Below are 26,196 nucleotides of genomic sequence, written 5' to 3' on the forward strand. Positions count from 1 at the left end.
TGCATTAATTAAAGACAGTGTTAATGGGGACGGTACGACTTGGGGACCTGTTAGCACAATACAGTCTTTCACCTCAAGGTGCCAGTTTGAATACAGCCCTGGCTAGCTCCAGTGGGATGCTCTTATCTGTTGGCTGCCTCATTGTCCGGGGGAACTGAGTTTGATGGGTCTCAATCTACTCCTCCTCAGAGGATGAGTATCTCCTGCCAAAGCCTTTACAGCCCCAGTGACCCCCCTGGCAGGCTCCCCCCGTTCCCACAGCCATCTCCCGTAGGGTTAAGCAGGCCATGGGAACCGGACTCACCTCCCAACAGGGGATACTGACAGCAGCTCTCATTGACATTGGAGCCACAGAATGAGGACAAGGCAGGAGAGCATTCAGCCCAGTGGGATTCACGTGGGATGACAGAGCCATCCAAGCCTCATTTGTGTATTATCATACTTTTAGAGCTAGACCTGATCAACCTGAACAGGAAAACCGTCCTCAACATTTCAGGAAGTTCTGGTCACAATCCTTTTCTCATTATTTTATGCTTCCTATGTGCCATCAATAAACATCGCTCCTACCAAGGGGGCCATGTACTGGGGTCTGAGCTGGTTCCTGAGCATGTGCACCACAGGCCAGAAGGGAGCCCGTTATCATCCAGAATACAAGCCACACACTCCCCTCATTTCACTCCTGTCTCAGCTGGAGCAGAAACATCAGGCAAAAATATACACGTGTGCTCTTCAAAATTACCCACAAGGAAGATTCGGGCAAGGTCTGTGTTAAAATAAAATGAATAATTAGTCATCGTAATAGTTGAAAAAGCAAGTCTTCCTTGCAGATGTGCCTAAGCCCATGGATTCCCTGGCTAACAGCGTCCGACAGCTCTCGCCATGCCCACGAAAGCACACGTGGGGACACACCGAGAGCACCGCACTGCCCGCGGTCGCCCCCCGACTTAATGCGGTGCTGGAAGGAGCCTTCAGCAGCCTCTGCCCTCATTGGAATGATTTTCCCTCTCTTTAAATCACCGGAGGCTTTTAGGGGAGGGTCGGAGGAGAGGATTTGAAACATATGCAATTTTCTCCTTTTCTGCCGCTTTTTGATCCTTTTTGCTTATGGGTTTGGCAACTGCAGCTTTCTTCATCCTCAGAGATTATTCTTCAATTCCTCAAAGAGTCTTCAATTTTCTCACAAATCTCTCTTCCTTTCACTTAATTTAAACATTTTTGGCCAATTTCATGATTTAATAATGAGAAATAAAATTGGAGATTTAATAAGTGTCGAGAGAAGACCTTTCATTTCAGCCGGGGATTAAGAAGGAGCTAAAGGTGCGAATCCCCTTCTCCTGTCCTGAGCTGCAATGTGTGAAAGAGCCCAATCCTGCGCAGTGCTGAGTGCTCAGTGCTCCCACTGAGGTCGGGCACATCCCATGCGCACACAGCTCAGTGCAGATTTGGGCCCCGTAAGACACAGCGCGGGCACATAAATCCACCGCAGCGCTGTCTCGTGGATGCCTTGCTAATAACTTTAAAGCCCGACTTCATTTAGCTCTACCTGCAGCAGATCAACTCCGAGCAGCTCCTCGCCGCACCATTAATTTAAGGTAACAATTCACTTAGATCTTCGGTTCTGCATAAGTGCTTCCCAAAATCACATCTTCGGTCTCTGTCAATTATCTACAGCTAACGCACCTTGAAGTTACCTCTCAGAGCAAACATCGCCCTGCTGCCGTAATTCTAAGAGACTATCGGTGGCCAAAAGATAGGAGCAACGCCCCAGAGGCTCAGCCTGCAAATTCAGATGTAAAAAATAAGGAATAAATCAGTGCCGGTGCAGCCTGAAGATCAATCGGATTTTCATCGTCTGGGAATTGCTAGCCGTGTTCGCAGGACCAAATGGACCTTGAGCTTTTTGTTCATCCAATTTCATTTTCTGGATGACTACTGTTAGATAAAGGCAGCTCCTCGGGTACCTCTGCGGTGCTCTGGCCATCACATCATGTCTGGCAGCTGGCAAATCGCATCTCCAGCGCTCAGTACAGCACTTGCTGGCTGCTCTGCTGCCCTCTCCATCGCCACGTGGCTTCTCCCACAGGATCACTCTTCTGCTCCCCAAAACCGAGTGTGCCTTGCTGTGCCAGCCCCATGCTCTGCTCTGATCCCACAGCCGTGGGAAGTCTCTCTGGGCTGTCCCAGGGAGATGCCGATCCAGCCTGAGTCCCGGTAAATGTGAATGTGGGCTCCTCCCGATGCCTTGGGCTCTGCCTGCACCGTGCAGCAGTGTGACAGCTGTGTGCTGCCCTATTTGGGGCCTGTCTCCATCTGGACCACTGCTTCCACTCTGCTCGGTCAGGCAGAAAAGGAGCCAGCAGACAGACACGAGCCCAGCCGTGGAAATGGTTAGGTTTTCCCTTGCCAAATGCTCTGCATTCCCACCTACTTGTTACATTGAGACTGAGAAGCTCTCTGGTTTTGGACGAGACTTTGGCTGGGAGCAGAGGACAGAAAGAGAGGGATGTCTCTTCCCGTCTTGTGTGCATAACAACTCCATAGCAGGTTTGGATCTCACCCGGAGTACGATGCAGGCTGAGCGTGTAGGCTGCCAACATTCATAATAATTAACCATTAATGTTAGCAAACACTTGGCAAATCTCCACCAGCTTTCATTTGAAGCTCTCAGAGTCCTTTGTAAACACGAACAGATTATGCCTTGCCAAGACCCCCTCCAGTCCTACGCGTTAATCCAGAGAATATCCTCCACTTTCATTCTCCATCAGGGGACTCAGTACTCACCGTGCTGCTTGGAAGGGTTCGGATCAGCACCGCCGTGTGGTGCAGAGCTGAGACCCAGGGCAGCACAGTGCTGCTCTCAAGCCGTTTGCTATGAGGACATCACCCATTGTGCCTGCTGGGGCCTGGTGGCATTGTGGCCATCTGGCTTTGCCTTCCTTGCTGCTGCTTCCTAACAGCTCCTTGCAGAAAATGATCTTTTGGTCAAAACTGAACAAAAATAAAGGGCTGCTTTCCAGAATAACAATCTCCCTCTTGAAATACAGCATCCATCTGAAGGAATTATAATAAGAAATATAGCTTCTGTGTCTGCTAAACCTCCACAAAGACACTCCCATCCAAGCCTCCGCTTTTCCATTTGAATTCTAGCTTCAAGGAGAGACATCCATCCATTTGACCCCCTCACACAGCCAGCGCTGTGCCAGGGCCGATGAAGTGCCCAGCCAACAAACCTTTCCTCCACAAACAGGCCCAGAGCATGGACATGGTATCACCTCCTGCTATCACCCAGCTCCCCACTGTGCCGCGACCTCCATCTGTGTTGCTCGGGGGCTACAGACAGATGGGTGGCCGGGGAGAAACACCACGGGCTGTGTGCTCACCTACCTCTTCCACTGTAGCTCAAAAGCAACAATCAGAGCGTCCTCCTGGCCGTGCTCTGTAACACACGTGGCTGTTTGCTGTAGACCTGGAAGAACAATTGGTTTTAGGCAGACGGATCAGCCATCCCAGTGCTCTGCTGGGAACGAGAGGTCTTTCTTCTTTTCCTCCCCCAGTTCTTTGTGCTCATTTGCATTCACTTTTGGCTTAGAAATAAATTGCTTTAAATCTCGGCTCAGCACGAGCTAAGCCTGAAAAGCCAGAGGACGACACTGCGAACATTGCTGGGAGTTCAGGCGAAAGCCAATCAGAGGTGGGTTGTTCTGAGGCTGAGGAACGCAAGGAGTGGTATTTGGGGGATGAATAGGAAAGAGAAAGGTGCTTGGAAGGCAGAGATAGAGCAAGAGAAAAGAAGGAAGATAACGGGATTGAAAGAGTGTGGGTCTTGCCCGTGGTGCATCTCAATTGCCTTCTCCTCACCAATGCAGTGACTTTTTCTCTCCCCTGCACCCTAAGCTCAATACTTGAGGAACTGAAAAGACAGCCACGACACAAAGAAAACCAGAGAGGGCTATTCCACACCAAAGGCCAAAAACAACGCCAGGTCTTTCCATTGTAATAAAACATAGTTTATTGCATCAGAAAGGCACTTTTTAAAAGGTGAATGGCCACGTAGCCCCTTTAATGCATGGAGATCCTTCAAGATAGGTCCGATAGAGAAAACCCAGGCAGGAAATATGTGCTGGCTAATCTGACAGTTATCTCTTTTACAGCCAGCTCCTGTCATTTCAGTCTTTGGAACCGCCAGCTGCATCGCTAACTGCAGCCCTAACAGCAGCAGGGGTGCAAGCCTTGGTTAATAAAGCCTGCTTCCCTCGCTGTGTCCCTCCGTGCCTCCAGCCCTCGTCCCTCCTGGACTGCTTCCTGGGCTGGGAAGTCGCAGCCCCACCACGAATCAGACCATCAGCTCGGCTGGAGCACAGCAGATTCCCCTCTGCGGGGACAAAAGTCTCCTGGAAGATGCACAAACTGCCCATTGTCTGATCCTGCTGGGACAGGGCTGATTTTCCCAGTGTGCTATCAGATTCCCCAGGAGCTGATTTATACTGAACTCATCAGCGCTACTTTGTGCCCAGAAGAGCCCAGCTCTCTATTTTCCATCAGTTATGGCCCATCAGGCTCTAATGGGGTCGTTGGGACTGCAAGTGCTTTACCTACTGCTCTGCAGGTGTTCCAGCATGTTGCAGCCTTCTCCTGATGGCTCCTTTTGAGTCCCAGCTGAAGTAGTTAAAGCTGTTCCTGCCTCTGGGCTCTCACCGTCCATAGAAAAACCCTTTCCTGTTTCACCTGTGCCATTCTGTTCAGGAAATGCCCCCTGGCTGTCCCAGCCTTGTTAGTGTTAGATGAAAACTGGCGCTGCCTGGGAAACCAACACAAACCTGGGGTTTGGTGCAGGAGGAGAGATGCTTTGGGTTGGGAATGTGCCTGAGTGCAGTGGGATCGGGGGCCAGAACACAACTGGGGTGGGCAGGAGGATGGAGCCAGGGGTAGGAAGGGAGAAAGCACGGCGTTAATCGATCCAATCTTGGGCTCCCAGTGGAATTTGCAGAGATATCTTACTCGAATGACCCGAGTTTTATCAGATGTCTGTCCTGAGAAAGTGCCTTTTGGGCAGCAAAGTGCTCCAGATCTCGCACTGCTTTGGCATTGAGGAAAAGGGGCCCCACAATAGCTTCAAAGATGAGAGCAGGAAGTGTGTGTGTGGGGGGGATGTAACCCATCCTGGGCATGTGAATGTGTGCCAACAGCCCCCAGGAAATGTGCACATTGCCATCTCTGGGGGGGGCCCTCCAGACTGAGAGATCTGTAGGATTATAGCAGCGAGCAGAAAATGCAGGGCCCTACAAAAGGTATCCACGTGTCAGCAGCTTTTACCCATCCGCTGCTACTCCAAGCTGCACTTCTGCTCTGAGTGCACACACTGAACAGAGGGGGAAATAATGACAGAGGGCAAAAGGGACGTGAAAAAATACCTCCCTAAAATCCAGACCTGGATATCAAATCCGATATAGGCGGAGAAAGGCAACAGAGGAGATTAAGAGCAAAGGCAGAGAGAAACCGGGTGGCTTCTCATCATTTCATACCTGACACCCCCTGTCTGAGCAGATGACTGCAGACCTTTGGAGCAGCAGAGGAATCACATCAGGCTCTGACAAGCTCCGTCTTTATTCAGTGCAGTGACGGGGTGAGAAAACATCAGCTCTCATCAATGATTCACGGAGCCTTTTCTTCTGCTAATCTGTAAATAAATTTTAAAAAGCAGCTTCTTTTTGATGAGTCTATTCTGCTGTTCGTAAGAACATATCAGCCTTTACAGGCAACATGGGTGTGCTCGGGGGCTGCTGTCAGCACTGGGAAGCACAGGGCTGGCTCTGCTGAGCTCTACACACAGATGGGCAGCGCGGGCGCCTGCCCTCACCTCCAGCCCCAGCTCCTTCCATTGGGGATGTGCTCCTTCCATTGGGGGTGTGCTCCTTCCATTGGGGATGTGCTCCTTCCATTGGGGGTGTGCTCCATCCATTGGGGATGTGCTGGCCCTCAGCAAGCTGCCTCGTAACTTTTTCAAGCGTGGACAGGGAAGAAAAGGGATAAAAAGCGCAATTATACAAGGACATCTTTTATTTCAGTACATTCAAGACAAAAAGAAAAGAAAACAATTCGAGAACAGGATGTACCTTCACTCAAGGCTTTATCTCCCCTGCCCCTCTCCATTTTCCTCTCTTCCCTTTTACAGTCAGAAATTGCATAGAATTTGTTTTTTCAATCAGAAAATTGAACTCGGCACTGTAGAACCCACGTCGGTACCACGCGGAGCTGCCGCTGCTGCTGGGGAAGTCAGGGTTTCCTCACATGAGAGCCCGCTCTGATGGCTCTTGCGGCGCTGCTGGGAGCGATATGGGGAGCTGGGGGGGTCCCCCTGTGCTCCCTGCTCTCCTTTCACCCTCCTCAAAGGGATCCCCAACCCACAACCCCCCAAAAAAACAGAAAGGGGCAAAAAAAAAAGCAAAGATAACCCCAGAACTGAACAGAAGACACAGAACCCCTGAAATTCCAGGCGTTTCAAGGCCTCTTTGAGATCACTGTGTGTGTTGGTTGGTTTTTTTTTTTTGGCATTTTAATATATATATATCTATGTATATATATATATTTATATACATATATATGTATGTTAACGACTCTTCAGACCGTCAGCGTGTGCTGCTTCTCGGGGGCAGCGTGTCCCACCCCTTCCTCCCTCTCTCAGCCCAGTGCCCCACTCTAGAAAGGAAGAAATCCAGCACCTGACACGCGGTGCCTTGGAGACTAAGTCCTGAAGTACCCCGAAATGAAACAGAACGAAATAACGACTCTCCCCTTCCCATCCCTCGTCTGTACCAAATAAAAATTCCCCTCCCTCCCGCCCACTGAGATCATCCCCTGTGAGTCTGTGTGATGGGGAGACAGCGTAGCATCCTTCCTCCTGGCCTGGGATGGAGCAGCTCCGAGATCAGCTCTCGCCCCCCACGGGGGTGGGTGATGCTGCTACCCCGATCCCCACCGTGTCCCTCCTTCCCACCTCGGAGCTGCACGGGGGCAGCTCATCTGAGGACCCCACTCCCGGTGCACCCTCTCCAAAGCCGACCCTCCGGCCAGGCGTGTGCGTCAGCCCGACAGCGCTCTGCCTTGCTCTGGAGAAGCTGGGTAACTGCTTTTAATTTAAAAACAAGTTTGACATTGTACAAGTCCGTGTTCTGTAAAATGGAACAGGACCCTCTCGGCCCACCCCGGCTCCCCCCGCCCCGGCGTTACTCGGGCTCGCTGCTGTTGGTGGTCTTCTCCCACTCCAAGCTCTCCTCGCTCTGTGCGGGTGAGCCCGGAGCCGGCCGTGCCCGGAGCCCCTGGAACCTGCGGCACTCGGGGCAGACGCGGATATGTGTGCAGCCTCGGGCGACCAGGGCAGCTTCTTGTGCCAGTCTTTGTGCCAGGGGGTCTGGCTCTCCCCCGCTGCACAGCTTCCCATTGCTGAGCGTGGTCGTGCTGCGGGCTCGGCGCTCCTCGGGGATAGCGGGGCGAGTCCGTATCATCCCCCCTCGCCTCCGACGGGGGTGGAAACTGTCCTTGCAGAGGATGATGTTGCGCAGCTCTGTCACCATCTCTTGGCACACCGACACCTGGAAGGCAGACCCGAGAGATGCTGCTCACTTCAGTGCCTTGCACCCGCTCTGGATCCCGATGCCAAAGTGCTGTGGGCTCAGGTTCAGATTTGGCCACTGGATTTTGATGCCAGCACTCAGACCCCGATGTTTGTTTTAGCCCAAGAGATACCACCTCTTGTCAGAGACCCTCCTGAGTTCTGGATCCCCAGAGCAGTGTGGGACCCAAACCTACAGGAGGCCCAAATCCTCAGACGTTCCACACTTCAGAAAAGGGACCTGGATGTTGTGCACATCTGATCCCTTCAACAGCCCCAGAGCACCCCTACAGGCTCTGCAGTGGGATGCAGGAGCACCTGAGATGTCTGTGCACTTCACACCCAGCCATGTGCACCCACAGCTCTTGTGCACTTGAAGTCTGGGCACTCGGAGCACCCATCTCAGCCTGAGCAGAGCACAGCTGAGCACCTCACACACAGCAGTAAGCACAGGTACCCCTTTGGGACATTGTCAGGTCCTACCTCTGACTGCTCAGAGTGCCGAAGGCTCCACAAAAATTCCAGCATTGCCATAAAAATCGCTACGATTAAACCACAGATGAGAACCACGAAGATTCCACCAATGTTCTCCATTCCCAGGCCTAAAATAAAGCAGAAGAGAACAATGCTGCGGGCAGGCAGGCACAACAAAACGCAGGCATCGCTGTGCAGCAATCCCAGTCCCTTTGCTGCTTCCTTAGCACTGCGTGCTCTCAGCCAGGGACCAGAAGCACAGAGCCAGCACTGTCCTATTAATAGCGGAGCGCATGACTCAGATGGCAGAGCGAATGCCTCGCAATAACTGCACGATCGAAGATGCGCTCCCAGAAACGATGATTTTGCAGATAAACAGCGAATGCATTGGAGGGAAGTACAAAGCAATTTGTGGTCAAACCAAGAACAGAAAGGGGGGGGGGGGGAAACGGGAGATCAATTGAGCGCATTAATACCTGCAAATTATTCGCCCAGCTCTTGTTGCTTTGAACTTTGCAGATGAGCAGCGCTGTTAGAGAAGCAGAGATGAGGAAGACAAGAAAGGGCTTTAAAGGAGGCTGGCACTGAGAAAACCTCCTTTGATTGCACTACAAAGTGCTGTTGAAAAACGACGACAGCTGCTTGTGTTGCAGCGTGAGGAGAGGTTCCAGACAAGACCACAACCCAGCGCAGTTGGATGTGACGTGGGGACCACGTGGGGATGTTGCACAGGGGTACCTGGGATGGGGCTGGGGGCTCTCTGGAGGTCGAGGAGCAGTGCCCACCTCTCAGCACTCGCTGCCCAAGGAACTGCTCTCCTTCTCTTGTAGGTTTGGCCTCAAGTGGCCAGGGCTCTTGATTGGGCTGATTACTAAAAAGCATGCAGTGCTTAGTGCTGAGGTGATGCTATGAGGCCATTACTCAACAAGAACATCTATAAAAACCTTCCTCTCCCCTCTGTAACATTAAATCAAAGTGCAGGAATCAATGATTTATTGACAATCTCTGCATGGCTCTTAGACATAAAATCTCACCAAAATCCTTGTAAATCGCTGACCTGTTTTGTTCTAAAACTCAGGAGGTCACATTTCTCCCTCCTTCTCCGTCATTCTTTTGGCATCGCCTCCAGAGCAATCCAGTGACTCCGTAAATCAGCCCTTCGCAGAGAGATGTTCCCACTAAGGCAGCAATTGCAGGGCAAAACACACCACATAATCACTGCTCAGACCCAGGATAAAGGCCATCCTCTCCTCACAGCACCTCTCCTGGTTGAATTTCAGGCCAGTATCAGGCTCTCATCATCCTGCAATGGTTTCACCCGGATGTCAACTCAGGTACCCAAGCTCACCTGGGAGGTGTCTCTTTCCTCTGTATATGCTTTTTATTCCCTCTACTGCTTCAAATCCTCCAAGAACACTTGTGCTTTCTCTCTGCTAGGATATAGCTGGGCATTTATTAAGAAGGCAAACAAGCCACCCAAACATTGTCTCATCCCCGTTCCACTTTCCACCAGCTATGTGACAGCACTCTCATTATCATGACCAGCAGACTGCAGCCTCTCACCTTTTCCCAGCTGAGAAAGTGAAACACGACAAAAGGGCACAAAGCACCAGAACAACCCATCCAGGGTCACAGAGCAAGCCGGGCATTGGCAGAACCAGCCCAGGAGCATCTTTTCAAACCCACCTCCTCACAGCCCAGAATTCTGAGTGCACGGAGCCTGGATGAAATCCACAGAGGAGGAGCCCCTGTCCTGCATGATTGCCTTCTTCAGCAACTATTTCACTCCTCATCGCCTTGTGCTGAGGCTGGATGCCTCAGGCTGGCCTGGGATGTCTCATCTCCTGCCTCGAGACCACCAGCCAGGCTCTCTCAGTCCCCGCAGGGTCTCATCCAGCTGCACACACACCCCAACAACCACTGCAATGTCAGAGAAACAAGTGAGCAGCCATGCAGCCAGCTCAGCTCTGCGTCTCTGCATTCAGAGGGGTTAGGAGCCTCTCCCTTCAGCTGGGAACCTGCTGGCCTCCCAAAAATTGCTTGCTGAGGAAAAGGCGACTGCCAAAACAAAAAAAAACCCACAGCAACTGTGGGAAGCTGGCAACTGCTGCACTCTGGGACATCAGCCTAATGTGGTAGCTTTTATGGCAATTTGCATAGCATTACCCAAAAGAATTTGCTCCTCAGTTTACAGATGCACTAATAATGTCCTTGTGTCCCTTCCCTCAGCTGTGTGCAAGGCATTTCACTCAGAGGCACTAAGCAGTGGGCCCGTGGTGGAGATCCATCTCCCTTGAAGGAACGTAGGATTCTGGTCCGATCTCTTTAGCCATCCATTTTCCCACGTAATGCTGCAGACATTCATTAGAAGCTAATTTACCCTCCATATGCCTCCAATATTTGTCATTTGGTCGTTCCCGCTATCTTTGCCCCAGGCAAAAACACACAGCATGAGGCACCGCAGAGCTGGTTGGCTCTCTCCTTGAATTGTGAGGGAAGGAATCGCAGGTCAGGAGAAGGGGAAAAAGTAATTCTTTGGCAGAAAACCCAGCAACACACACGTGCAGATGGACCTCCATCCTCGCACAGCTGCCGAGGAGGCTCCCTACAGAGTGGCACGGCGTACCTTTGGCCCGGTGGTCCTCCTCCTTGGGACATTTGCCTCCTTCCCACCACTTTCGCTTCAGGATTTCCAGCCGGTTGTTCTCCTGCAGCTGGAGGATGGCCAGGTCGAACTCATCGCGGAACACAGAGCCTGCAACAGCGAGAGGTGGGCGCTAAGGCACCGCTGCCTGCACACCAAGACCCACATACGGCACGTAAACAAGTTATAAGGGAGAGCTGCAGCTTCATGGGCAGGAGCTGAGCAGGCAGCTCGGTACCAAACTGCTCCTCAAACCACAGAGGTCCCTCTCCTGTTCATCTGCCTCCAGCATCAACCTTGCTCTATCACTCACGTTTCACACTGGTGCACTGCAATGGCACAGAACCCAACGCACAAGCGATGTATGGCAGAGGATGCTCCATGCTCTGTGCTCCCAGGGGTGCTGAAGGGCCGTGGGAAAGCCCACAGCTCCACTGGTAACTCTGCACTATTGTCCCAGCAAGCAGCATTCTTCTCCTCTTATCTGCTACAATTTCGCTGCTTAACAAGACAATGTCAGAACAAATTTAGTCATGACAGTGAGCATTTGTACTCACAACCGGGTTACTGTGACTTTAGAAGCTTACTCATGTCAGCTAAACTACAGTGACTGCCTGCACGAGGGTTTTGCGTCATCCAGCTTCACTTTGTATTGCAAAGTGTGGGTGCTTGAAGCCTGAAACTGGCCCAGAGACTGGTGAGTCGTCTGGAATAACAACTGCTACCTCCTTTTCTGTTGCTGCCCTGGGAAATGGTGTTCTCTTATTAGCTCCCCTGTTTGAAAGGCAAAAAAACCTGCATTTGTTGAAAGCTGATCGTTGGGTGCGATATTTACTGAACTGTTGGGCTCTGTCCTGGAGTTTTCAGAACCACCAGATGTTACGATGCTACAGCAATTGCACCAGCATTACTTTTAAGGCACTTGTGAGATGAAACAAGGAGCACAAAACGATTCGAAAACACTGGTTCCAAAAGGGAAACCGTCAGCAAAGAGCATATATGCAGAAAACAAGCAGCAATTTTGAAACATCTTGCACATGAATTATCGAAGGAGCCACAGTCACGTGTCACGGGGCTCTGGACCAGAGCTGGCTCTCGCACATCTGGCTCTGAGTGTGCACCGTGGGCAACTGCAGTGCATTTGATTTTCCTCCCGAGATAAATAAAGGACCCTGGGCAGAGCCGTGAAACGTGAGATTGGCTTCAGAGCCGGCTCAGCCTTTCAAATGCTCCGGTCCTCTGCTGACAGCTGAGAAGGACTAGAATTTGTCTTCACTGCCTACCGACGGGCATGCCAATCCCGTAGCCCTTGGTGTCCAGAAGGCCCCCGACCTGCGTGAGGTTGCAATTGCGCTGACGATAATACTCGTTCATGGTGGACTCCAGCAGGAAGGCGTAATTGGAGTTCAGCACGCGCGCGATCCCTTCCTCCGTGCTCTTCACAAAGACACTGGGCTGCTTGGAGTACATGTAGTTCCACATCCGCTGGTACGTCTGGTAGCGGGAGTTCTGCAGAGAGAGGAGTGCAGGTAAGGCAGGGGGAGCGTGTGATGGCATCCACCCCTCATTAGACCCTCCTGTAAAAAGGCTACAATGTGGAGGGGAGTCGAAACAGGTTTAGTGCCTGATTCACAAAGGGATTTGGATGCCTAATCTCCAGTTATTCCAATGAGATTTAGAGGTCTGAATGTCTTGGTGGATTTGAGACTTTGTCGGCGAGGCTGGGCATGAAATGCATACCTAATTCCAATAGGTTCCAGCAAATCTCTTAGCAGAAATTCCATTTTAGAAAAAATACATAATTTTTGTAAAAGTGTGTCAAAAACACCCAGAAGAATCAGAGGAAATAGCTCATGTTTGGTTTAAGCCACTCTATGCTCCCCATATGCTCGTGCTCAAACAGTCCACTAGAGTCAGACACTGCCAGCCCGAGAAGAACACTGAGGTCCAAGGGCAGAGTCAAAGCTCATTGGAGTTTACTGCTCCCTCCATCTGGATTTTGTACCTGGAGTCTTCTCACTGACTGCAGTGAACTAGACCTCAGCAAGCCCCAAATCTGCAGAACGTGCTGGTGGTTGGACCTGCCCTGCTTTGATGGAGAGAGGAGCAAATTCGGTGGCTTGCACGCTGTGACAGAGGGTCTCAGGACACTGCTGCTGCCCTTGTCCACCCAGCTCTGTCCTCTGTGCAGTCACTTGTGCAGGGACAGGTGGGCAGGGTGTGCTCGCTCACAATTCACAGTCTCTACACCCCAATCCCATGTGTTAGCAGCCAGGGAAAATGCTGCCAGGCCAGGTTGCAGTGCAAGGTGCTTCAGCAATGGATGTCTCACACAGCCAAGAGCTGGGGGGTGAGGACAGCCTCAGCCGTGTCTGAGCAACCCACTGCAGCACCTGACTCACCACCCTGACAGAAGGTGTTGCAAATGGTACAAGAATACCTTGTGCTAATTTCCTTTTTGACACGGGTACGTACCAGGCAGTGCAGAGCCATGACAGGATTTTAACCTTGAAAGTCTGCCTGAAAAGGGATGAGTGCCTCATATGCAGCCACCTTTCTCACTTGGGCTTTTCAGCTCGTTTTAGATGTGATGTTCTGCTCAAAAGAAGTTTTTTTGCCAAACCCCTGAAGGGTGGAAAGTTGAGCTGAAAAGCTCAGGCTCGCTTGAGAGGTTTCTCAGGCTTCCTGGTTCAGTTCAGACTCAGAGGAAAAGTGAGAAAAGCTTTCTCTCCTCCTGGTATTTCAACATCCAATAAACAAATAATCCTCAAGCAGTTCTGTGTGCATTCAGAGCACTGCAGAAAAGATTCACTCATTTGTTTCCCTTTTGAATACAGCAGGGAAGACAGAAAGGAAATTGAGCTAACCAGTATTACATTGGCACATACTTGACTTGCACGTTTTCAGAGCCACTGACCCCATACAGACTGTGGTTTGCGCCAGCACATTTACATAAGCTAAGGGACTGCAAATGCCTCTTTGCTTACCCAACCCAAGGGACTCTCATGGAGAACCTAAGACCACATTGACCATGCACAGGGACCCACAGAAATGTGACTGCAAATGCTCAGCTGCTAAAGACAACACTGTGTCATCGCTGTGACGTGTGGATCTGCACCACTTTCCTGCCTATGCAGTAAGGAACTCCCAGTGTTGAGTTACTTTCTGAGACTGAGCTGGAAGGACCCCTCCACCACTCAGCCCATCAACGTCCCCAGTGGAACTGGCCCAGTGCTGTGCTACCAAGCAGCCAGGGCCCTCCCCAGATGTTCCCTCTGTGCCAGAAACCAGGATGCAACACACCAGTGAGAGGCATGGCAGGCTGAGCGACATCCAAATCTGATTCAAGGGTGCAACCCCCACCCCAGCTAGCAAAAGAATGGGGTTTACTTGGAAGAAGGTCATGCTGGAGCCGCCGTGAATGGTGCCATACTCGATGGTGGTCTGGTCTGCCAGGTCATCCACAGACTCAATGGGGACGTCCATGCGCTGCACGGTGAGGAAGGCTGCCAGGTTGGCCGTGTAGGAGGAGATGATGATCAAGGTGAAGGCCCACCTAGGAGAAAGGGAAGCAAAGATGATAAGCTGAGATTTCCCCATGGGCTGATCTCCATCCCCACCCTGCAAGAGAAGCCCTCCTTTAGAGGAAGGTCGACCTGCTTACCAGACTCCACTGACGCAGCGCGTGGAGAGCGCCTGGGGGGCGATGGTGGAGCCTTGTTGCATGAACCCCCCGACAGGAAACCACAGGCTGTTGCCCAGTGAGTACTGGTTGATGAGAAGGTTGCATCTGCCTTGTGAGCAGGGGTGAGGGCTGTACCACTCATAGGGCGTCAAGCTGCAATGACAATGAGCAGGGAGCACAGGTAATTTGCTGGGAAATGGGACACTTAGGAGAAACATAGCAGGAAAAGAAAAGCTGAAAAGCCCTAACTCTCCCGGAGGCAGTTTTTTCTGAGGAGGAAACTGCTGTCAGTTGTTGCTCAGGGCACAGAGCTGTGTGAAATGCTCACTCTGAGATTCAAGAGCCAGAGGCTTTGCTGTAAGATATGCAGAAGTTTTGGGAGGCTCTGATGAAGGGCATGGGCTGGAGGGAGGCTGGAGTCCTGTGCGCCAATTTGCATCAACAGACAATGACAGTAATTCCAGAAGTGCATGGTCCTGATGTGAAATTGAAATAAAGCATCTCCTGCTGGGATCCCTGCCAGATAATGAGCATCCATGGCAAGTTCCAAAGTGGAACACGTTAAGACCTGACTGCACAACATCATCAAGATAGAATGGTTGCAATTGGTTGCTCCAAGGTCTGGTGGCCCCAGCAAGGTCTAACCATGGGTTTAGTTTGAGGCCATGTGTTGGCTGTTTCAAAACATCCCATGCTTTCAGAGCTCACAGAGATGGGACAGGGGTGGTAATTGCAAATAAACAACAGCATGTCACTGAAGTGACGGCAGCCTGGCTCTCTTTTAGGGCTGTTCTCACTCTTCAGTTCCCTGGTTGCTAAGAAAGTCTTCTAAATCCTACGCTGCCATTCATTACATTGCTAATGGTTAACAAAGCGGGTGCTTGAGAGGGTTATTTTGGGGCTCCTGCAAATGCAGCTGCAGGGCTCTATTGCAGCATTTCACCAAAATGAGGCTTTCATTCCTGCATCTCTCACCTCATCACGCAGCACACAACCTAGGAGGACAATGTTTAAAACATGCAGAGAGGGGTTGGAGGGGCACCACATCTCAGCCTGCAGAGAGTGCCCTGCTCCATTATTCAGTGTTTTCTTCAGGACTATGCATGTGAGGCTGTAATGGGATTCAAAGAAAGCATTAAAGCCCTGTCAGCACGACAACTTCAGCCATGCTAAGGGACCAAGTGGCAGCAAGGTTCCATTTCTGTAATGAGGAGCGGGTATTCGCCACGTCCCGAAGCAGCGTCCGAGCCCTGAGCACACCTCTGGAATGCACCTCCAGGACACAGCCAAGCTGTGTGTGGAAAGGTCCATCTGTGGCACCAAACAGCATCGTTTTGCCACGAGGTCAGGGAAGGCAGCCCTGGAGCGCAACCCCCGGGCCTCAATGGGAGATGTGCTGCAGAAAAGTGCTTGGTGACATTTTTAAAGCTGATTTAAATTAGTCATAGGGAATCAACTGAGAGCTGTCAGGCGAGGCTGTGCACGTCAGCTGGGAGCTCTTGAAGGATATTAATGAACTTCCACTTTCTGAATACACTGCGTTTTAAAGGACCGACACCAGTACTGGAGTTTGCATTAACATCTCTGAATGCATTTGTGCTGACATCTGCCCTTTCTGGCCAAGACAAGTGCTCTGCTTTCTCCGCTGCAGACTGAGCACTTCTAGGGAACAGCCTCATTTGCACCTCATCTCAAACCTCCTCCTGCCCTTCCCAGACAGCTCTTGGCACTGCTCACAGCCGTGCCCGCGGCCATCCAGAGCCTATGTGTGCCCAGCAAAGCCCTGTCCCAGCTGATGGGGGACAGCAGGACCCCATGCTGGTGGCCTGGGGGACATCCCCACGTGCAACCCCTCACCACGGGGCTGGAAGCACGACGCTAGATGGCACCGCGAGGAAAGGAAAGGCAACAGCAGCCACATTACCGAGCCACCAAGAAGAGGACGCAGCTGACGGCCAGGTAGGCGAGCAGCATGAAGAGCCACACACCGGGGGAAAAGGGGTCCAGGAAGGAGAAATAGCCAGGCTTGCGGCCCTGCAAGGCAAACAGATGAGAGTTTGACTTGTTTTTCTACACACGGAGTGATTCATTCTGAAAAGGACACAAAGAGATGCACCTGCCTTGCTGCTGACAATGGCCGGGAGGGGCAGAAGGGGAAATACAGCAAATGAGGATTTGCAAAGGTTTGCAGGGAAAGCAGCGAGGCAGTGCCACAGGTGAGCCAGCCCTGCAGCAGCTCCCCGCAGGGATCCTTTCCTGAGACCTTTCCTCTCCCTGGCACAGCCTCCTTTGTTCCTCCAGGCAATCAGACAGGTGAAGCAATGGAAAATTACGGCACCCACAGCACTTTGCTGGGACACACTGTGCTGCAGGACCGAGCTGGGAGGGGGGAGCCCAGGTCTGGAGCTGTTGGTCACCCACAGAGCATTGCTGGGCACAAAGGGGCTTCCAGGGTAAGGGGGGGTGAGTAGGAGCCTCTGCAGGAAGCAAAGTGGGGAGAACACATTTTAATGCAAAACGGGGGAAAAAAAATCACAACATATTTGCAATATTTCTGGCTTGCTTTCTTCTGCCTTCAGACATTCCTTTCCTACAAAACTCAATACAATTATTACTTTTATCTCAGAGAAGTGATATTTTTATCTTCAGGATGCGTCAGAATTTCCTTCTTCTACCTCAGCAATGCCACCTTGCCTTGAGAAGTAACACCTTCGCTGCTAGGAAAATTGGGCTGCTCAGCTCTTCAAGTACATTCAACTCACAAGGACACCGCCGCCACCGGAATCTTGTCAAGTTTAGCAACACTGGGATGAGAGAAGGATTAATTTCCAGACGTTTCTCTCAAGCTGAACTCCCATTCTGCCCAGTGGGGGAAAAGCAGCTCCTAATTCATCTCTGAGCAAACTCAGTGTCACCTGAGCAGGGGTGTCCCAGAATGGGCTGCGTGCTGCACGCTGCTCCCTTACACAGAGGCTGCTGCTGGGGTTGTCTCTGATGCACGGAGCCCTCATTTTTCTTAGTCCACTGCCTTAACTCTGCTCATGACACCACATAAACTAATAGCAGCTGGTAATAAATAACAGCTCGCTTCAATTGCCACAGCAAACCCGGTGCCATCCGAGACCCGAGTGCTTCAGAGCTGCACTTAATCCCAAGGCAGTGAGTGATTTTCTGTTTTCACAGAAGTCTTTGGGAAACAGAGTTGAGGATTTTTTTTTGCCTTTTCTTCCTTCCCCAGAGCCAAGTGAAGCATTTGAAATTCTGTTTCCATAAAAACACTGTTTTACTACTGAAATATTCCTACTGTTATGCAAAAACTGAATTTCACAAGGTCTTCTTAGTTCTTCTAAAAACTGGGATGTCGCTAGAAAAGGCAGTGGTTGTTACACAATGACCTTCCTGAATACAAATACCTCGGGTGCTGTGATGCTCCCCACTCCAGTCACCAGCTGGGACTGCACTCTCAGAAACCTACAGCAAACTGCTGGGAGAGCCACCCCATAGCATCTCCTCCTGGGTCCTTAAGGAGGGGTGGACTTGGAGGCTGGGATCTACATCAGTATTTTCAGAGATTTGGGCTCACTGGGCCTTTAAACAAATAAATGAGATAGGAATCAGTGGTTCAGATCTCCCATTGCCCATTTTCAAGTCAACTTAAAATCACGTCCCGAGAAAAGGTTCTGATTCTCTCCTACGTTTAATTCCAGAGCCTCCCTCTATGGTTCTTTTCCATACTGGGTAATCCTTTACTGCAGTAACTCTTGTTACTGGGAGGTGAGACCATCTCACTGCTCCCAGCTGCACCTTGTTGGTCCCAGGCTGATGATTTTGAACTGGATGCCAGCTGGAAGCCCAGGGCAGGCATTGCCCAAGCTTCAGCAACCACCTGGCATTCCAGAATGCCCTGCAGAAGCCTGCTTCCCTTTATCATCTCGAGCAAACCTGGCACAGCTGCCTCTCTTTCACAAGTGTTTACATGCTCAGAAGTGAGATGGACCAAAGGGAACAGCAAGGTGTGACCACCTCCATCCCCCAGCCAAGCAAGTGGGTCCTTCCCCAGCAGCAGCCCCAAGCAGCTCATCCCTCCCAGCATCCCACAGCTGGTGGGGGATTCCCGGGCACTGGCAATGTCTCAGCTGAGCCTCCCTTGTGAGATGCTCCCATAGCAAAGTTCCTCGCTGTAATTAGGGCCTCCATGTCTTCTCTGTGTTTCTGGGGCAGTTTGTCAATAAATTATGCTCATTAAGGAAATTGCATTGGAAGCTTTAAGTTTTCAGCTTGGCAGTGACTCTCTCCTGTGACTTTACAGTAGTAGTAGTTCTGGTTCTTTTCAGCTACAGTCATTTTCAGGCTGCTGCTACATATTCTTTTCATTCACAGTTGAGGATAAGAATAAAGATATTCTGTTCCCACGGAGGGCACAAACTCTCTCTTATCTGTCTGTTTTGAAGATGGGACTGACAATATCAGGCGTCTGTCAGATATTTTTAGCAGGTCCCAATACGGCTTTGTTAATTGGAAGAGCTATTTTGCCTGGAATAGAAATGTTAAAAGTGTCCAATAATTGATGAAGGCCTCCTGCATATCCTCAGATGGAGGCAAGAGAGATTCATTCAGTGATTCCTGGAGCTAGAAGAGCTTTAAGATCCCTTGCAACCCAAGCCATTCTGAGGCTCTCTGATCTCCAAGGTCCCTTCAAACCCAAGCCAGTCTGTGGTTCTTTGCTTCCTGGAAGCCCCCATTCTCAGCCAGGCAAGGGCAGGTTTTTGGAGGGGTGGATGTTGGTGACTGCAGAGTCTGACCATGCAGCTCCACAGGAGCCTTGCAGCTTGCTGCCTGCCTGCAGAACCCAGGGACTGGCTGCTCAGTTGGTCCTTCCAGCTCATATCTTTGCAGCACTCACGCAGAACCTCTTCAAGCCTCAGTTCACCTGTCCTAAACTCAGTTCACCAAACGTATGCCATCTCATCTCAAGGGAGAGCACAGAAAGGACTTTCAAGGCAGATCAACAAGGGCCATGTGCCAGCTGGTCCCTCAGCACCTTTCATAGAGGCAGGTGTGAGCAGAAGCAAGTGTATGTAACAAATAACCCTGCCTTCCAACGTACCTCTGTGCAGAGCAAAGCACCAGACACCTTCCCCAGTCCTTTCCCCGAGCCTGGTACAGCTCAGGACCTACCATCTACCTCCTGCCCTCCGCAGGACCACAGCAGGGATGTAATAAACAAAAAAAGCCTTTTCTCCTTGCAGCCTGCGAGTCAGAAAGCCTATTAGAGTCCCCGCGTCAGAAATCCATACTTGATTATATCACAACAAGTGAAATTGAGAAAAATGACAGCCCCATTTAAAGCTGCCATCTTCAGTTATGTGTGATAAGAGACGCAGTGTGGTGGCTGGGTTGGGTGGGTGGGGAGGGGAAAGGGGGGGAGAAAGCATTTGCAACCAGAGTTAAATGGAAATTCACATAAAATGTCATCACGCTGGGAGGAGACTGGGGCATGGAGGCTACTCCTCAGCAAGGGATGTGTTTGTGCTTATTTATGAGGCTCTATCTGATCTGAACTGTGATGAACATACGTCAGCTGCAATTTCTGACATCACGGGGGTGTCCATGGGGTGCGGAAGGGAGGGTGGGGGGCTGCCTCCAGCTGCTCTGCAAACCCCATCTCTATGGAGAGACAGGGCAACGAGCTACCTTGCCTTTCCCTGCTAATTCAATATTTATCAGTTTAATGAGTTAATCACTGCCCGCTTCCACCTCAGCAGGAAAAGCTGGGGAGCCCTCAGCACTGGGAGATGCTTGCATCCCCCCTGCAGCCCTAATGGGGCCACTCTGTGTCCCAGCCACAGCCCTCATCAGTGCTGCAGACTGAGCCCTGACTGACAGCAAGGGAGCGGCTGCCAAATGCTTCCTGTGACCCTAAATATGAACCCTTCTCACTTTGGGATGTGCTTGAGCTGGGACACAGCTCTTCAGTGTCACACCTGTGCTGCTACGAAGAGCAGACAGTCCCTGCCCTGAAGAACTTGCACTCAAAGTGGATGTGTCAGACACATTTGCATTGAGTGCACAGAGGCAGCAGCACACACCTCACACTTAAGCAGTGCATTACATGCAAGCCCTGCACCAACACTGCTGCACATCCCGTGGGGCGAGTGATGCAGCCTCACACTGCCTATGGAATGAGGCCTCACAGGGACTTGCTGGGCTGCGGGGAGAACTGGGGGCAGAGCACAGCTGGTAATCAATCCCCAAACATGTAAAGATGTGTGAGAAAGCAAGAAACTCAACTATAACCCCAGCCATATGGCACTGGCAGAAACACCTCTGGATACATGGGCGACTGGGTGCGAAGAGACGTGGCTGGGAAGGGATGGTTACCTAAAGGTCTGGCCCTTCTTGATCAGCTAATGACTGATCCTAATTCCTGCACGTACCAGAAGAAATGGAATTTTAACTAGATTTTAATTACTTGTTTGTTCTTGGCAGCAGCAACTCAGCGCAGAGAGATGTATGCGCAAGTTTGTTTATATTTGTACTGAACACTGCATCTTTAACAGCATCACGAGTGAAGAGAGGGGGCTGGGAGAGGCAGCTCTAATTGTTTTATCCTTTTGGCTGCTATTGTTGAGATGACAGGAAATCAGGACTGTAATTCTCATCACATTCAGCACTGTGCAGAGCACGTTTCCCAGCCACACATTGGGAACAATGGGACGTCCTGCTGGAAGGGACTGGGATGTCAGTGATCGCCTTCTGCAGCACCTGGGATCTGAGAGCCCAGGGATAGAGCCAGCAAGTAATGGGCAATGGGAACCGAATGCACTGAGCTGACACAGGGCAGGAGGAAGGAAATCAAGGTCCAGCACATTTGTGTTAAAATAAGAAAACCAAATATTTTTATGAGCTGTTCACTTTTCTTCTATAACGAGGAGCGTTTGCATGCAAATAATGGAGGCACATAAATGGTCATAAAAGAAGTCTCTTACCATATGAACTCGGTAGAGAATGCTAATTCCCAAAGTCATGAATGGCTTAGAGAAATCAATCACCTTCTCCCGCTCCGCGGTGATGGTCAGCCCTGCCACTGCCAGGTCGGCTTTCTGCAGAGAGAGGGAAGCAGAGGAGGTGAGTGCAGGGAAGGGCAGGGAACAGCGGGATGGTGCACAGTGCTGTGGGGTGAGACCTGGCCCTGGGGAGAGCAGCAGGAGTTCATCCCATATGGGTTTCTCACAAACCCTTCTCAGACACCCAAAGCACAACCATTTCATGCTCTGGACCATTCTTTGCTTATTGCTGCAGGCTGCAGCCTGCTGCTCCCACAGCCCCAGCTTAACACAGTGCTCTCCTTCCAGACAGGGCATAAATGTTTCCAGATTGCCTCGCAAAGCAAATGAGATTGGGGCAAAAAAGAAAAAAAATATATATATACTTTCCTGCGATGTTAATATCCTTGCAACACAGATAAGGGATTTGAATTTTAAACATTATTTTTATTACTACAGCTCTTCTAATGTCTGTAATTGCTTTCTGTAAAAACGAAACCTCCCCCGTTCTCCTGTACGTTTGTTTGCCTGCTTTGCAGGATGACAATTATGCATGTGGAGAAAGAGAAGGGGAGGGGGGAAAAGGAAAGCTATTTGCACTTGTTGTCCCCAAGTTTCATAGGTCTGTGCAGAAGCCAAGGCACCATCAGGCCTGACGACTTGATAAAATATGCAGCTTATCTCCCTGGATCCATGCCCTACTTGCAAATGCATCACACAAAGGCAAATTTGCGGGTGCACAGCTCTCGCCGTGCTCTCTGCCCCTGCTCTTGTTCTATTTCCTTAGGAAAAACAGGGCTAAGTGCCTCCGGGCCAAGGTCTGCCCCATGTTTTTCCATCCCTATCAGGCTTAAAGGCAGATGAGGAGAAAAGCCAATAGAAGGCTAAGGCTTGTAGAAGCCCTGCTAGAGCCCGCAGCAGGAAGGGAAGGCAAAAGCAAGGCACGGTGATTGGCAAGCCTGCCCACCAGCAAATAAAGTGCACAGGTCACGGAGAAGGTGATATTTCACACTCCACGCAGGACGGCTTTATTGGACAAGACCAGTGCCAGATTTCTGCAATTGTTTCCAAGCAGCTATTACAGATTCCTGCGAGGTTCAGGCTGGAATGAATTATGAGCTGGGGAGAATTTCTGCCTAGCCAGACATTTACCCACAGGGTTTTTAAAAGGCACTGGCAATCATAGCATTGTGCACGAGCAGTTCAGCCCCATGTAAACAGCAGCAGATTACAAAGATGGGATCAAGTCATCTGTGGAACACGGTGTGTAAGGAATTTTATCGGCAGGGAAAGCCTAAAGCTCACTAAACCTCCCTTGTCTATTGCTTATAAAGGTTTGCAGGTACCATTGTCCTGAGGAGAGCTCTGCCAGCAAAGCCCCTTGCAAAGACACAGCTTAATTCTGACATCGGATTACCTGAATTCAGTTTGGAGAACTGAGAGAAGTCCATCAGCAAATCCACAGACCAACAGATGTCAGTTACACTGCACCAAAGGTGTTCCATAGAAAAAAAGCCCCGAGCACTGACCTGCTGGATCTGGGGGTGCCCTGTGCTCCTACGGGTGCTCTCAGCAGCACCTGCAGAACGCACCACGGCCACGGGCATCTGTGCAGTGCATCCACAGCCCTGCCAGAGCCCCTTTCCTTCTGCCCATCCCCTGCCTGCCCAACCTCTGCCCTTGCAGGGCCAGCACTGGAGCTCCAGCTATGTGCAGGCTGCTGGAGCTTGTGCCCATCCCCACCTGCTCCCTGCAGCACAGACCTGGCTGCTCGCAGCTCTGCTCTGTCTGACTCCCCCTTCCTCTCTCCCCAGGCTTAGAAGTTAAGGGCTGATTTCTGACAGTGCTAAACTTTGATCTGGGAATGGCATGCGATGTGTTCTCTGCCTGAATATCATCAATTTCATGCTTTCGACTTTGCTCCCTGATGCTCACAAAACTTGTGTGATTCAGCGAGGTCAGCGTCTCTTGGTTACAGAGCTCTGCAGCTCTCTGCTCTCCATCCTCCCCACCTGAGCATGGGTAGCAGTTACAGTTTTGAGCCTAAACAGTGTGTTTGGGGAATAAATGGGTTTTGCTTTCTGCTCCTGAGCTCCATCCATTCCTGGGAAAAGGAAAACCAGGAAGGAAAGGATGGGGGATAGAGGGGCAAACGCTGTGCGATTTTCAGCCTTCCAGCACAAATTCAGCTATAAATATCAGCGTGAAACGGGCTTAGAGAAATACCTAGGGCATTTGGGGAGTAGAAACCTCTAAAAAGAGGCCAAACCTTTTGCTAGGTGAGGGGAACCTGCCTGAGATAAAAGCAGGAGCTGCTGTTGCCTTACCCGGCACTGCCTGTGGGAGCAGCCAGGCTGATGCTGCCACTGGGAAGGATGAGAAAAGCACAGGGACTGAGCCAGGCTCCTGAAGAGGAACAACAATTAAGCAGCTTTAAGAAGGATATTGCAGGGACTGCCAGCCCGGAGGAGGCATTCATCTCCTCACTGGGGCTGCTGACAAGGCTCATCAGGAGAGAGTGGTGATGAATGGGGCTGATGTCAGCCCAGTAGCGATCCACTGTCCAGGTATGACACAACACGCAGGGAGAGCCCAAGCAGCGTCAGGCTTTGTGCTGACAAAACAGGGACAGCCCTGGGAGCACGAGGCTGGGATTTCTTGCAGGAGCACCTCGGTTCATAAATCCCCCAGGCACACGAGTACCCTCTTCACTTGCACTGCCAACACAGCACGGTATGGCTGAGGGCAGGGAAAGATTTCCTTTGGAGTGGCTTCCCCAAAGCCAAAATCAGCTGTCAGCCTCCAGGACTCACCTGACCACCACTACAACTCCGGGACAGGCAGCATCTCACTGAGCCTGTTCAGCAGCAGAGGCTGGCTGCTGGGCTGATGCGATGAGTGCTGCTGCTCCAGACTATTAACTGGTCACTCCAAACTGTTTTTCTAAAGACATGCGTGAATCCTGCCACATGCAAAGTGACAGTCAGAAAGCCCCAGAGGCTGCCACCCTCCATTTACATTACTAACACGGATGGGGCGATCGGCAATCAGTGCAGACATCAGCACCAGGTCTGCTTCCATCTGCATTCCTTCACCTGCACTATCCCTAGGAACCGGAGGAGAAAGCCTGTGCCAGGTGTTCCCATGCCCTTAGCATAAGGAATGGGGCCCATAAGCCCACAGGGACACCCATTCAACTCCAACCACACTGACCAACCTGTATGTGCCAAAACCAGCAGTGCATGCAGACCCCATTTGCTCACAGCCCCCCACGCTCCCACCCCCTTCCCCCACTCTCCCATCTCCCTCACCCCCATTCTCCCATCTCTCTCATCACATTTGCAGAGCTGCATTGTGCACACAGACTCCCCCTCCCTCCATCACCCACGCACAGCTTTTCTCACTCAACACCAACACCCACTGCAGGACTCTGCCAATCTGGGGATAACTTCTCCATCCTTCTCCCTTCCTTCCTTTCCTTTTTTGGAGCAGTTGGAGGAGAGGGTCTGATTGTAAAGCACCTTCATGCAACCGGTCACTAGAGACTGAGCTGGAAAACCTCACCCCAAAAGCTTTGAAGTTCTTCCAGCTCTTGGTGTTGGTGCTCCTGAGCAGGAGGCATGAGATGCACAACCTTATCCTGTCATTCTGTGATCTCCCTCACTTTAAAGAGAGTTTCAATCACTGCCAATCTCAGCCACATTCAGACCACTGACGCAGAAGCCAAAGGTCTGGTGTTAGTGCACTCTATCTTGCTCCCCAAGCGATGCTGTGCAGAAGCAAAGAGCAGGAGCTTGCTCTCACCAGCCTCTTCTCCCGTGATGCACCCTAAAGCACCTCCTGCAGCAGCACCAGCCCCACACCAGCCATCTCCTCAAGGAGCAGCAAGAACACTGAGCACTCAGCAAGGACATTTAACAGACAGTAAGGATGCTGAGCACCAGCAACTCGCTGTGAGCTGAGGTATGGGCACCGAGCACAGCCACCAAAGGGCTCCACTACCCAGACAGCAAATCCAGCCATGGCAGAACAAAGAGAGAGCTGTCACGTTGCTTTGAGAATACATCTGTTGGTTTGTAGCTAACTAGTGAATTCACTTCAGCTCGAGGACGTGCTGGGGAGAGAGAGAAAGGGAAGACAAGACAAAATCAGGGAGTCAAAGCCAGGCTCTGTGCTGTGGTGGGAAGAAGTGAGCCATAATTCTTTCAGCCCTATTGTCCCCGAAGGCTCCAACTTCGAACAACAGGAGGTGGGAAGATTTGCTGCTCCCCTTGTTGGCTTGTTACAGATAGCAGGCTTGTAAGGTGTCAGCCCGGCTGCTGGAGGCTGAAGTCTGCTGGTGCCAGACCCAGCAGGGCTTACAGGGAAACCTGCTCCACCCTGAGAGCAGCCTCAGCGCCCTGCCTGGCAGACAGGAGCTGTGCTTGGCTGTCCTGGCCGACAGCGATGGATCAGCTTGCTACTTCCCCAGTTTGAGACATCTTTCACTAAGGAATGGGTCTGAGTCCTTGCACGTGATTCCTCCCAGGCCACATCTCCATCAGACCACAGTGCTTACAGGTTTCTCGATCTGAGCACAAGAGTGACAGAGGACATGGACCCAGGAGCCCCTGCTGTTCTCCCACCACCCCACAGCCAGCCCAGCCCTGCGTTCCTCAGCTCCTCAGCAGTTTTGTGAGCAGGTCGATAAGATACATACTTGTCAATTTGGTTCAACAACAAACTTATGTTTATTTAT

The 26,196-nt window shown here is 51.2% G+C and overlaps 1 protein-coding gene across 1 annotated transcript in view; it reads right to left on the bottom strand.

The window, feature by feature from the left end:
* Positions 1 to 6,039: 6,039 nt before the first annotated feature.
* The window catches only part of GRIK4 (glutamate ionotropic receptor kainate type subunit 4), a 124,266-nt gene continuing 104,109 nt past the window's right edge, over positions 6,040 to 26,196 (bottom strand). The window contains exons 13-20 of the mRNA XM_015298177.4: positions 21,402 to 21,515; positions 16,337 to 16,446; positions 14,392 to 14,565; positions 14,118 to 14,283; positions 12,011 to 12,236; positions 10,710 to 10,838; positions 8,093 to 8,211; positions 6,040 to 7,589 (exon numbers count right to left, since the gene is read on the bottom strand). Coding sequence (XP_015153663.2) covers positions 7,224 to 7,589; positions 8,093 to 8,211; positions 10,710 to 10,838; positions 12,011 to 12,236; positions 14,118 to 14,283; positions 14,392 to 14,565; positions 16,337 to 16,446; positions 21,402 to 21,515 — 1,404 coding nt within the window. The 3' untranslated portion in view covers positions 6,040 to 7,223. The remainder of the gene's footprint in view (positions 7,590 to 8,092; positions 8,212 to 10,709; positions 10,839 to 12,010; positions 12,237 to 14,117; positions 14,284 to 14,391; positions 14,566 to 16,336; positions 16,447 to 21,401; positions 21,516 to 26,196) is intronic.

Source organism: Gallus gallus, chromosome 24, assembly GCF_016699485.2.
Source record: "Gallus gallus isolate bGalGal1 chromosome 24, bGalGal1.mat.broiler.GRCg7b, whole genome shotgun sequence".
Lineage (NCBI taxonomy): Eukaryota > Metazoa > Chordata > Aves > Galliformes > Phasianidae > Gallus > Gallus gallus.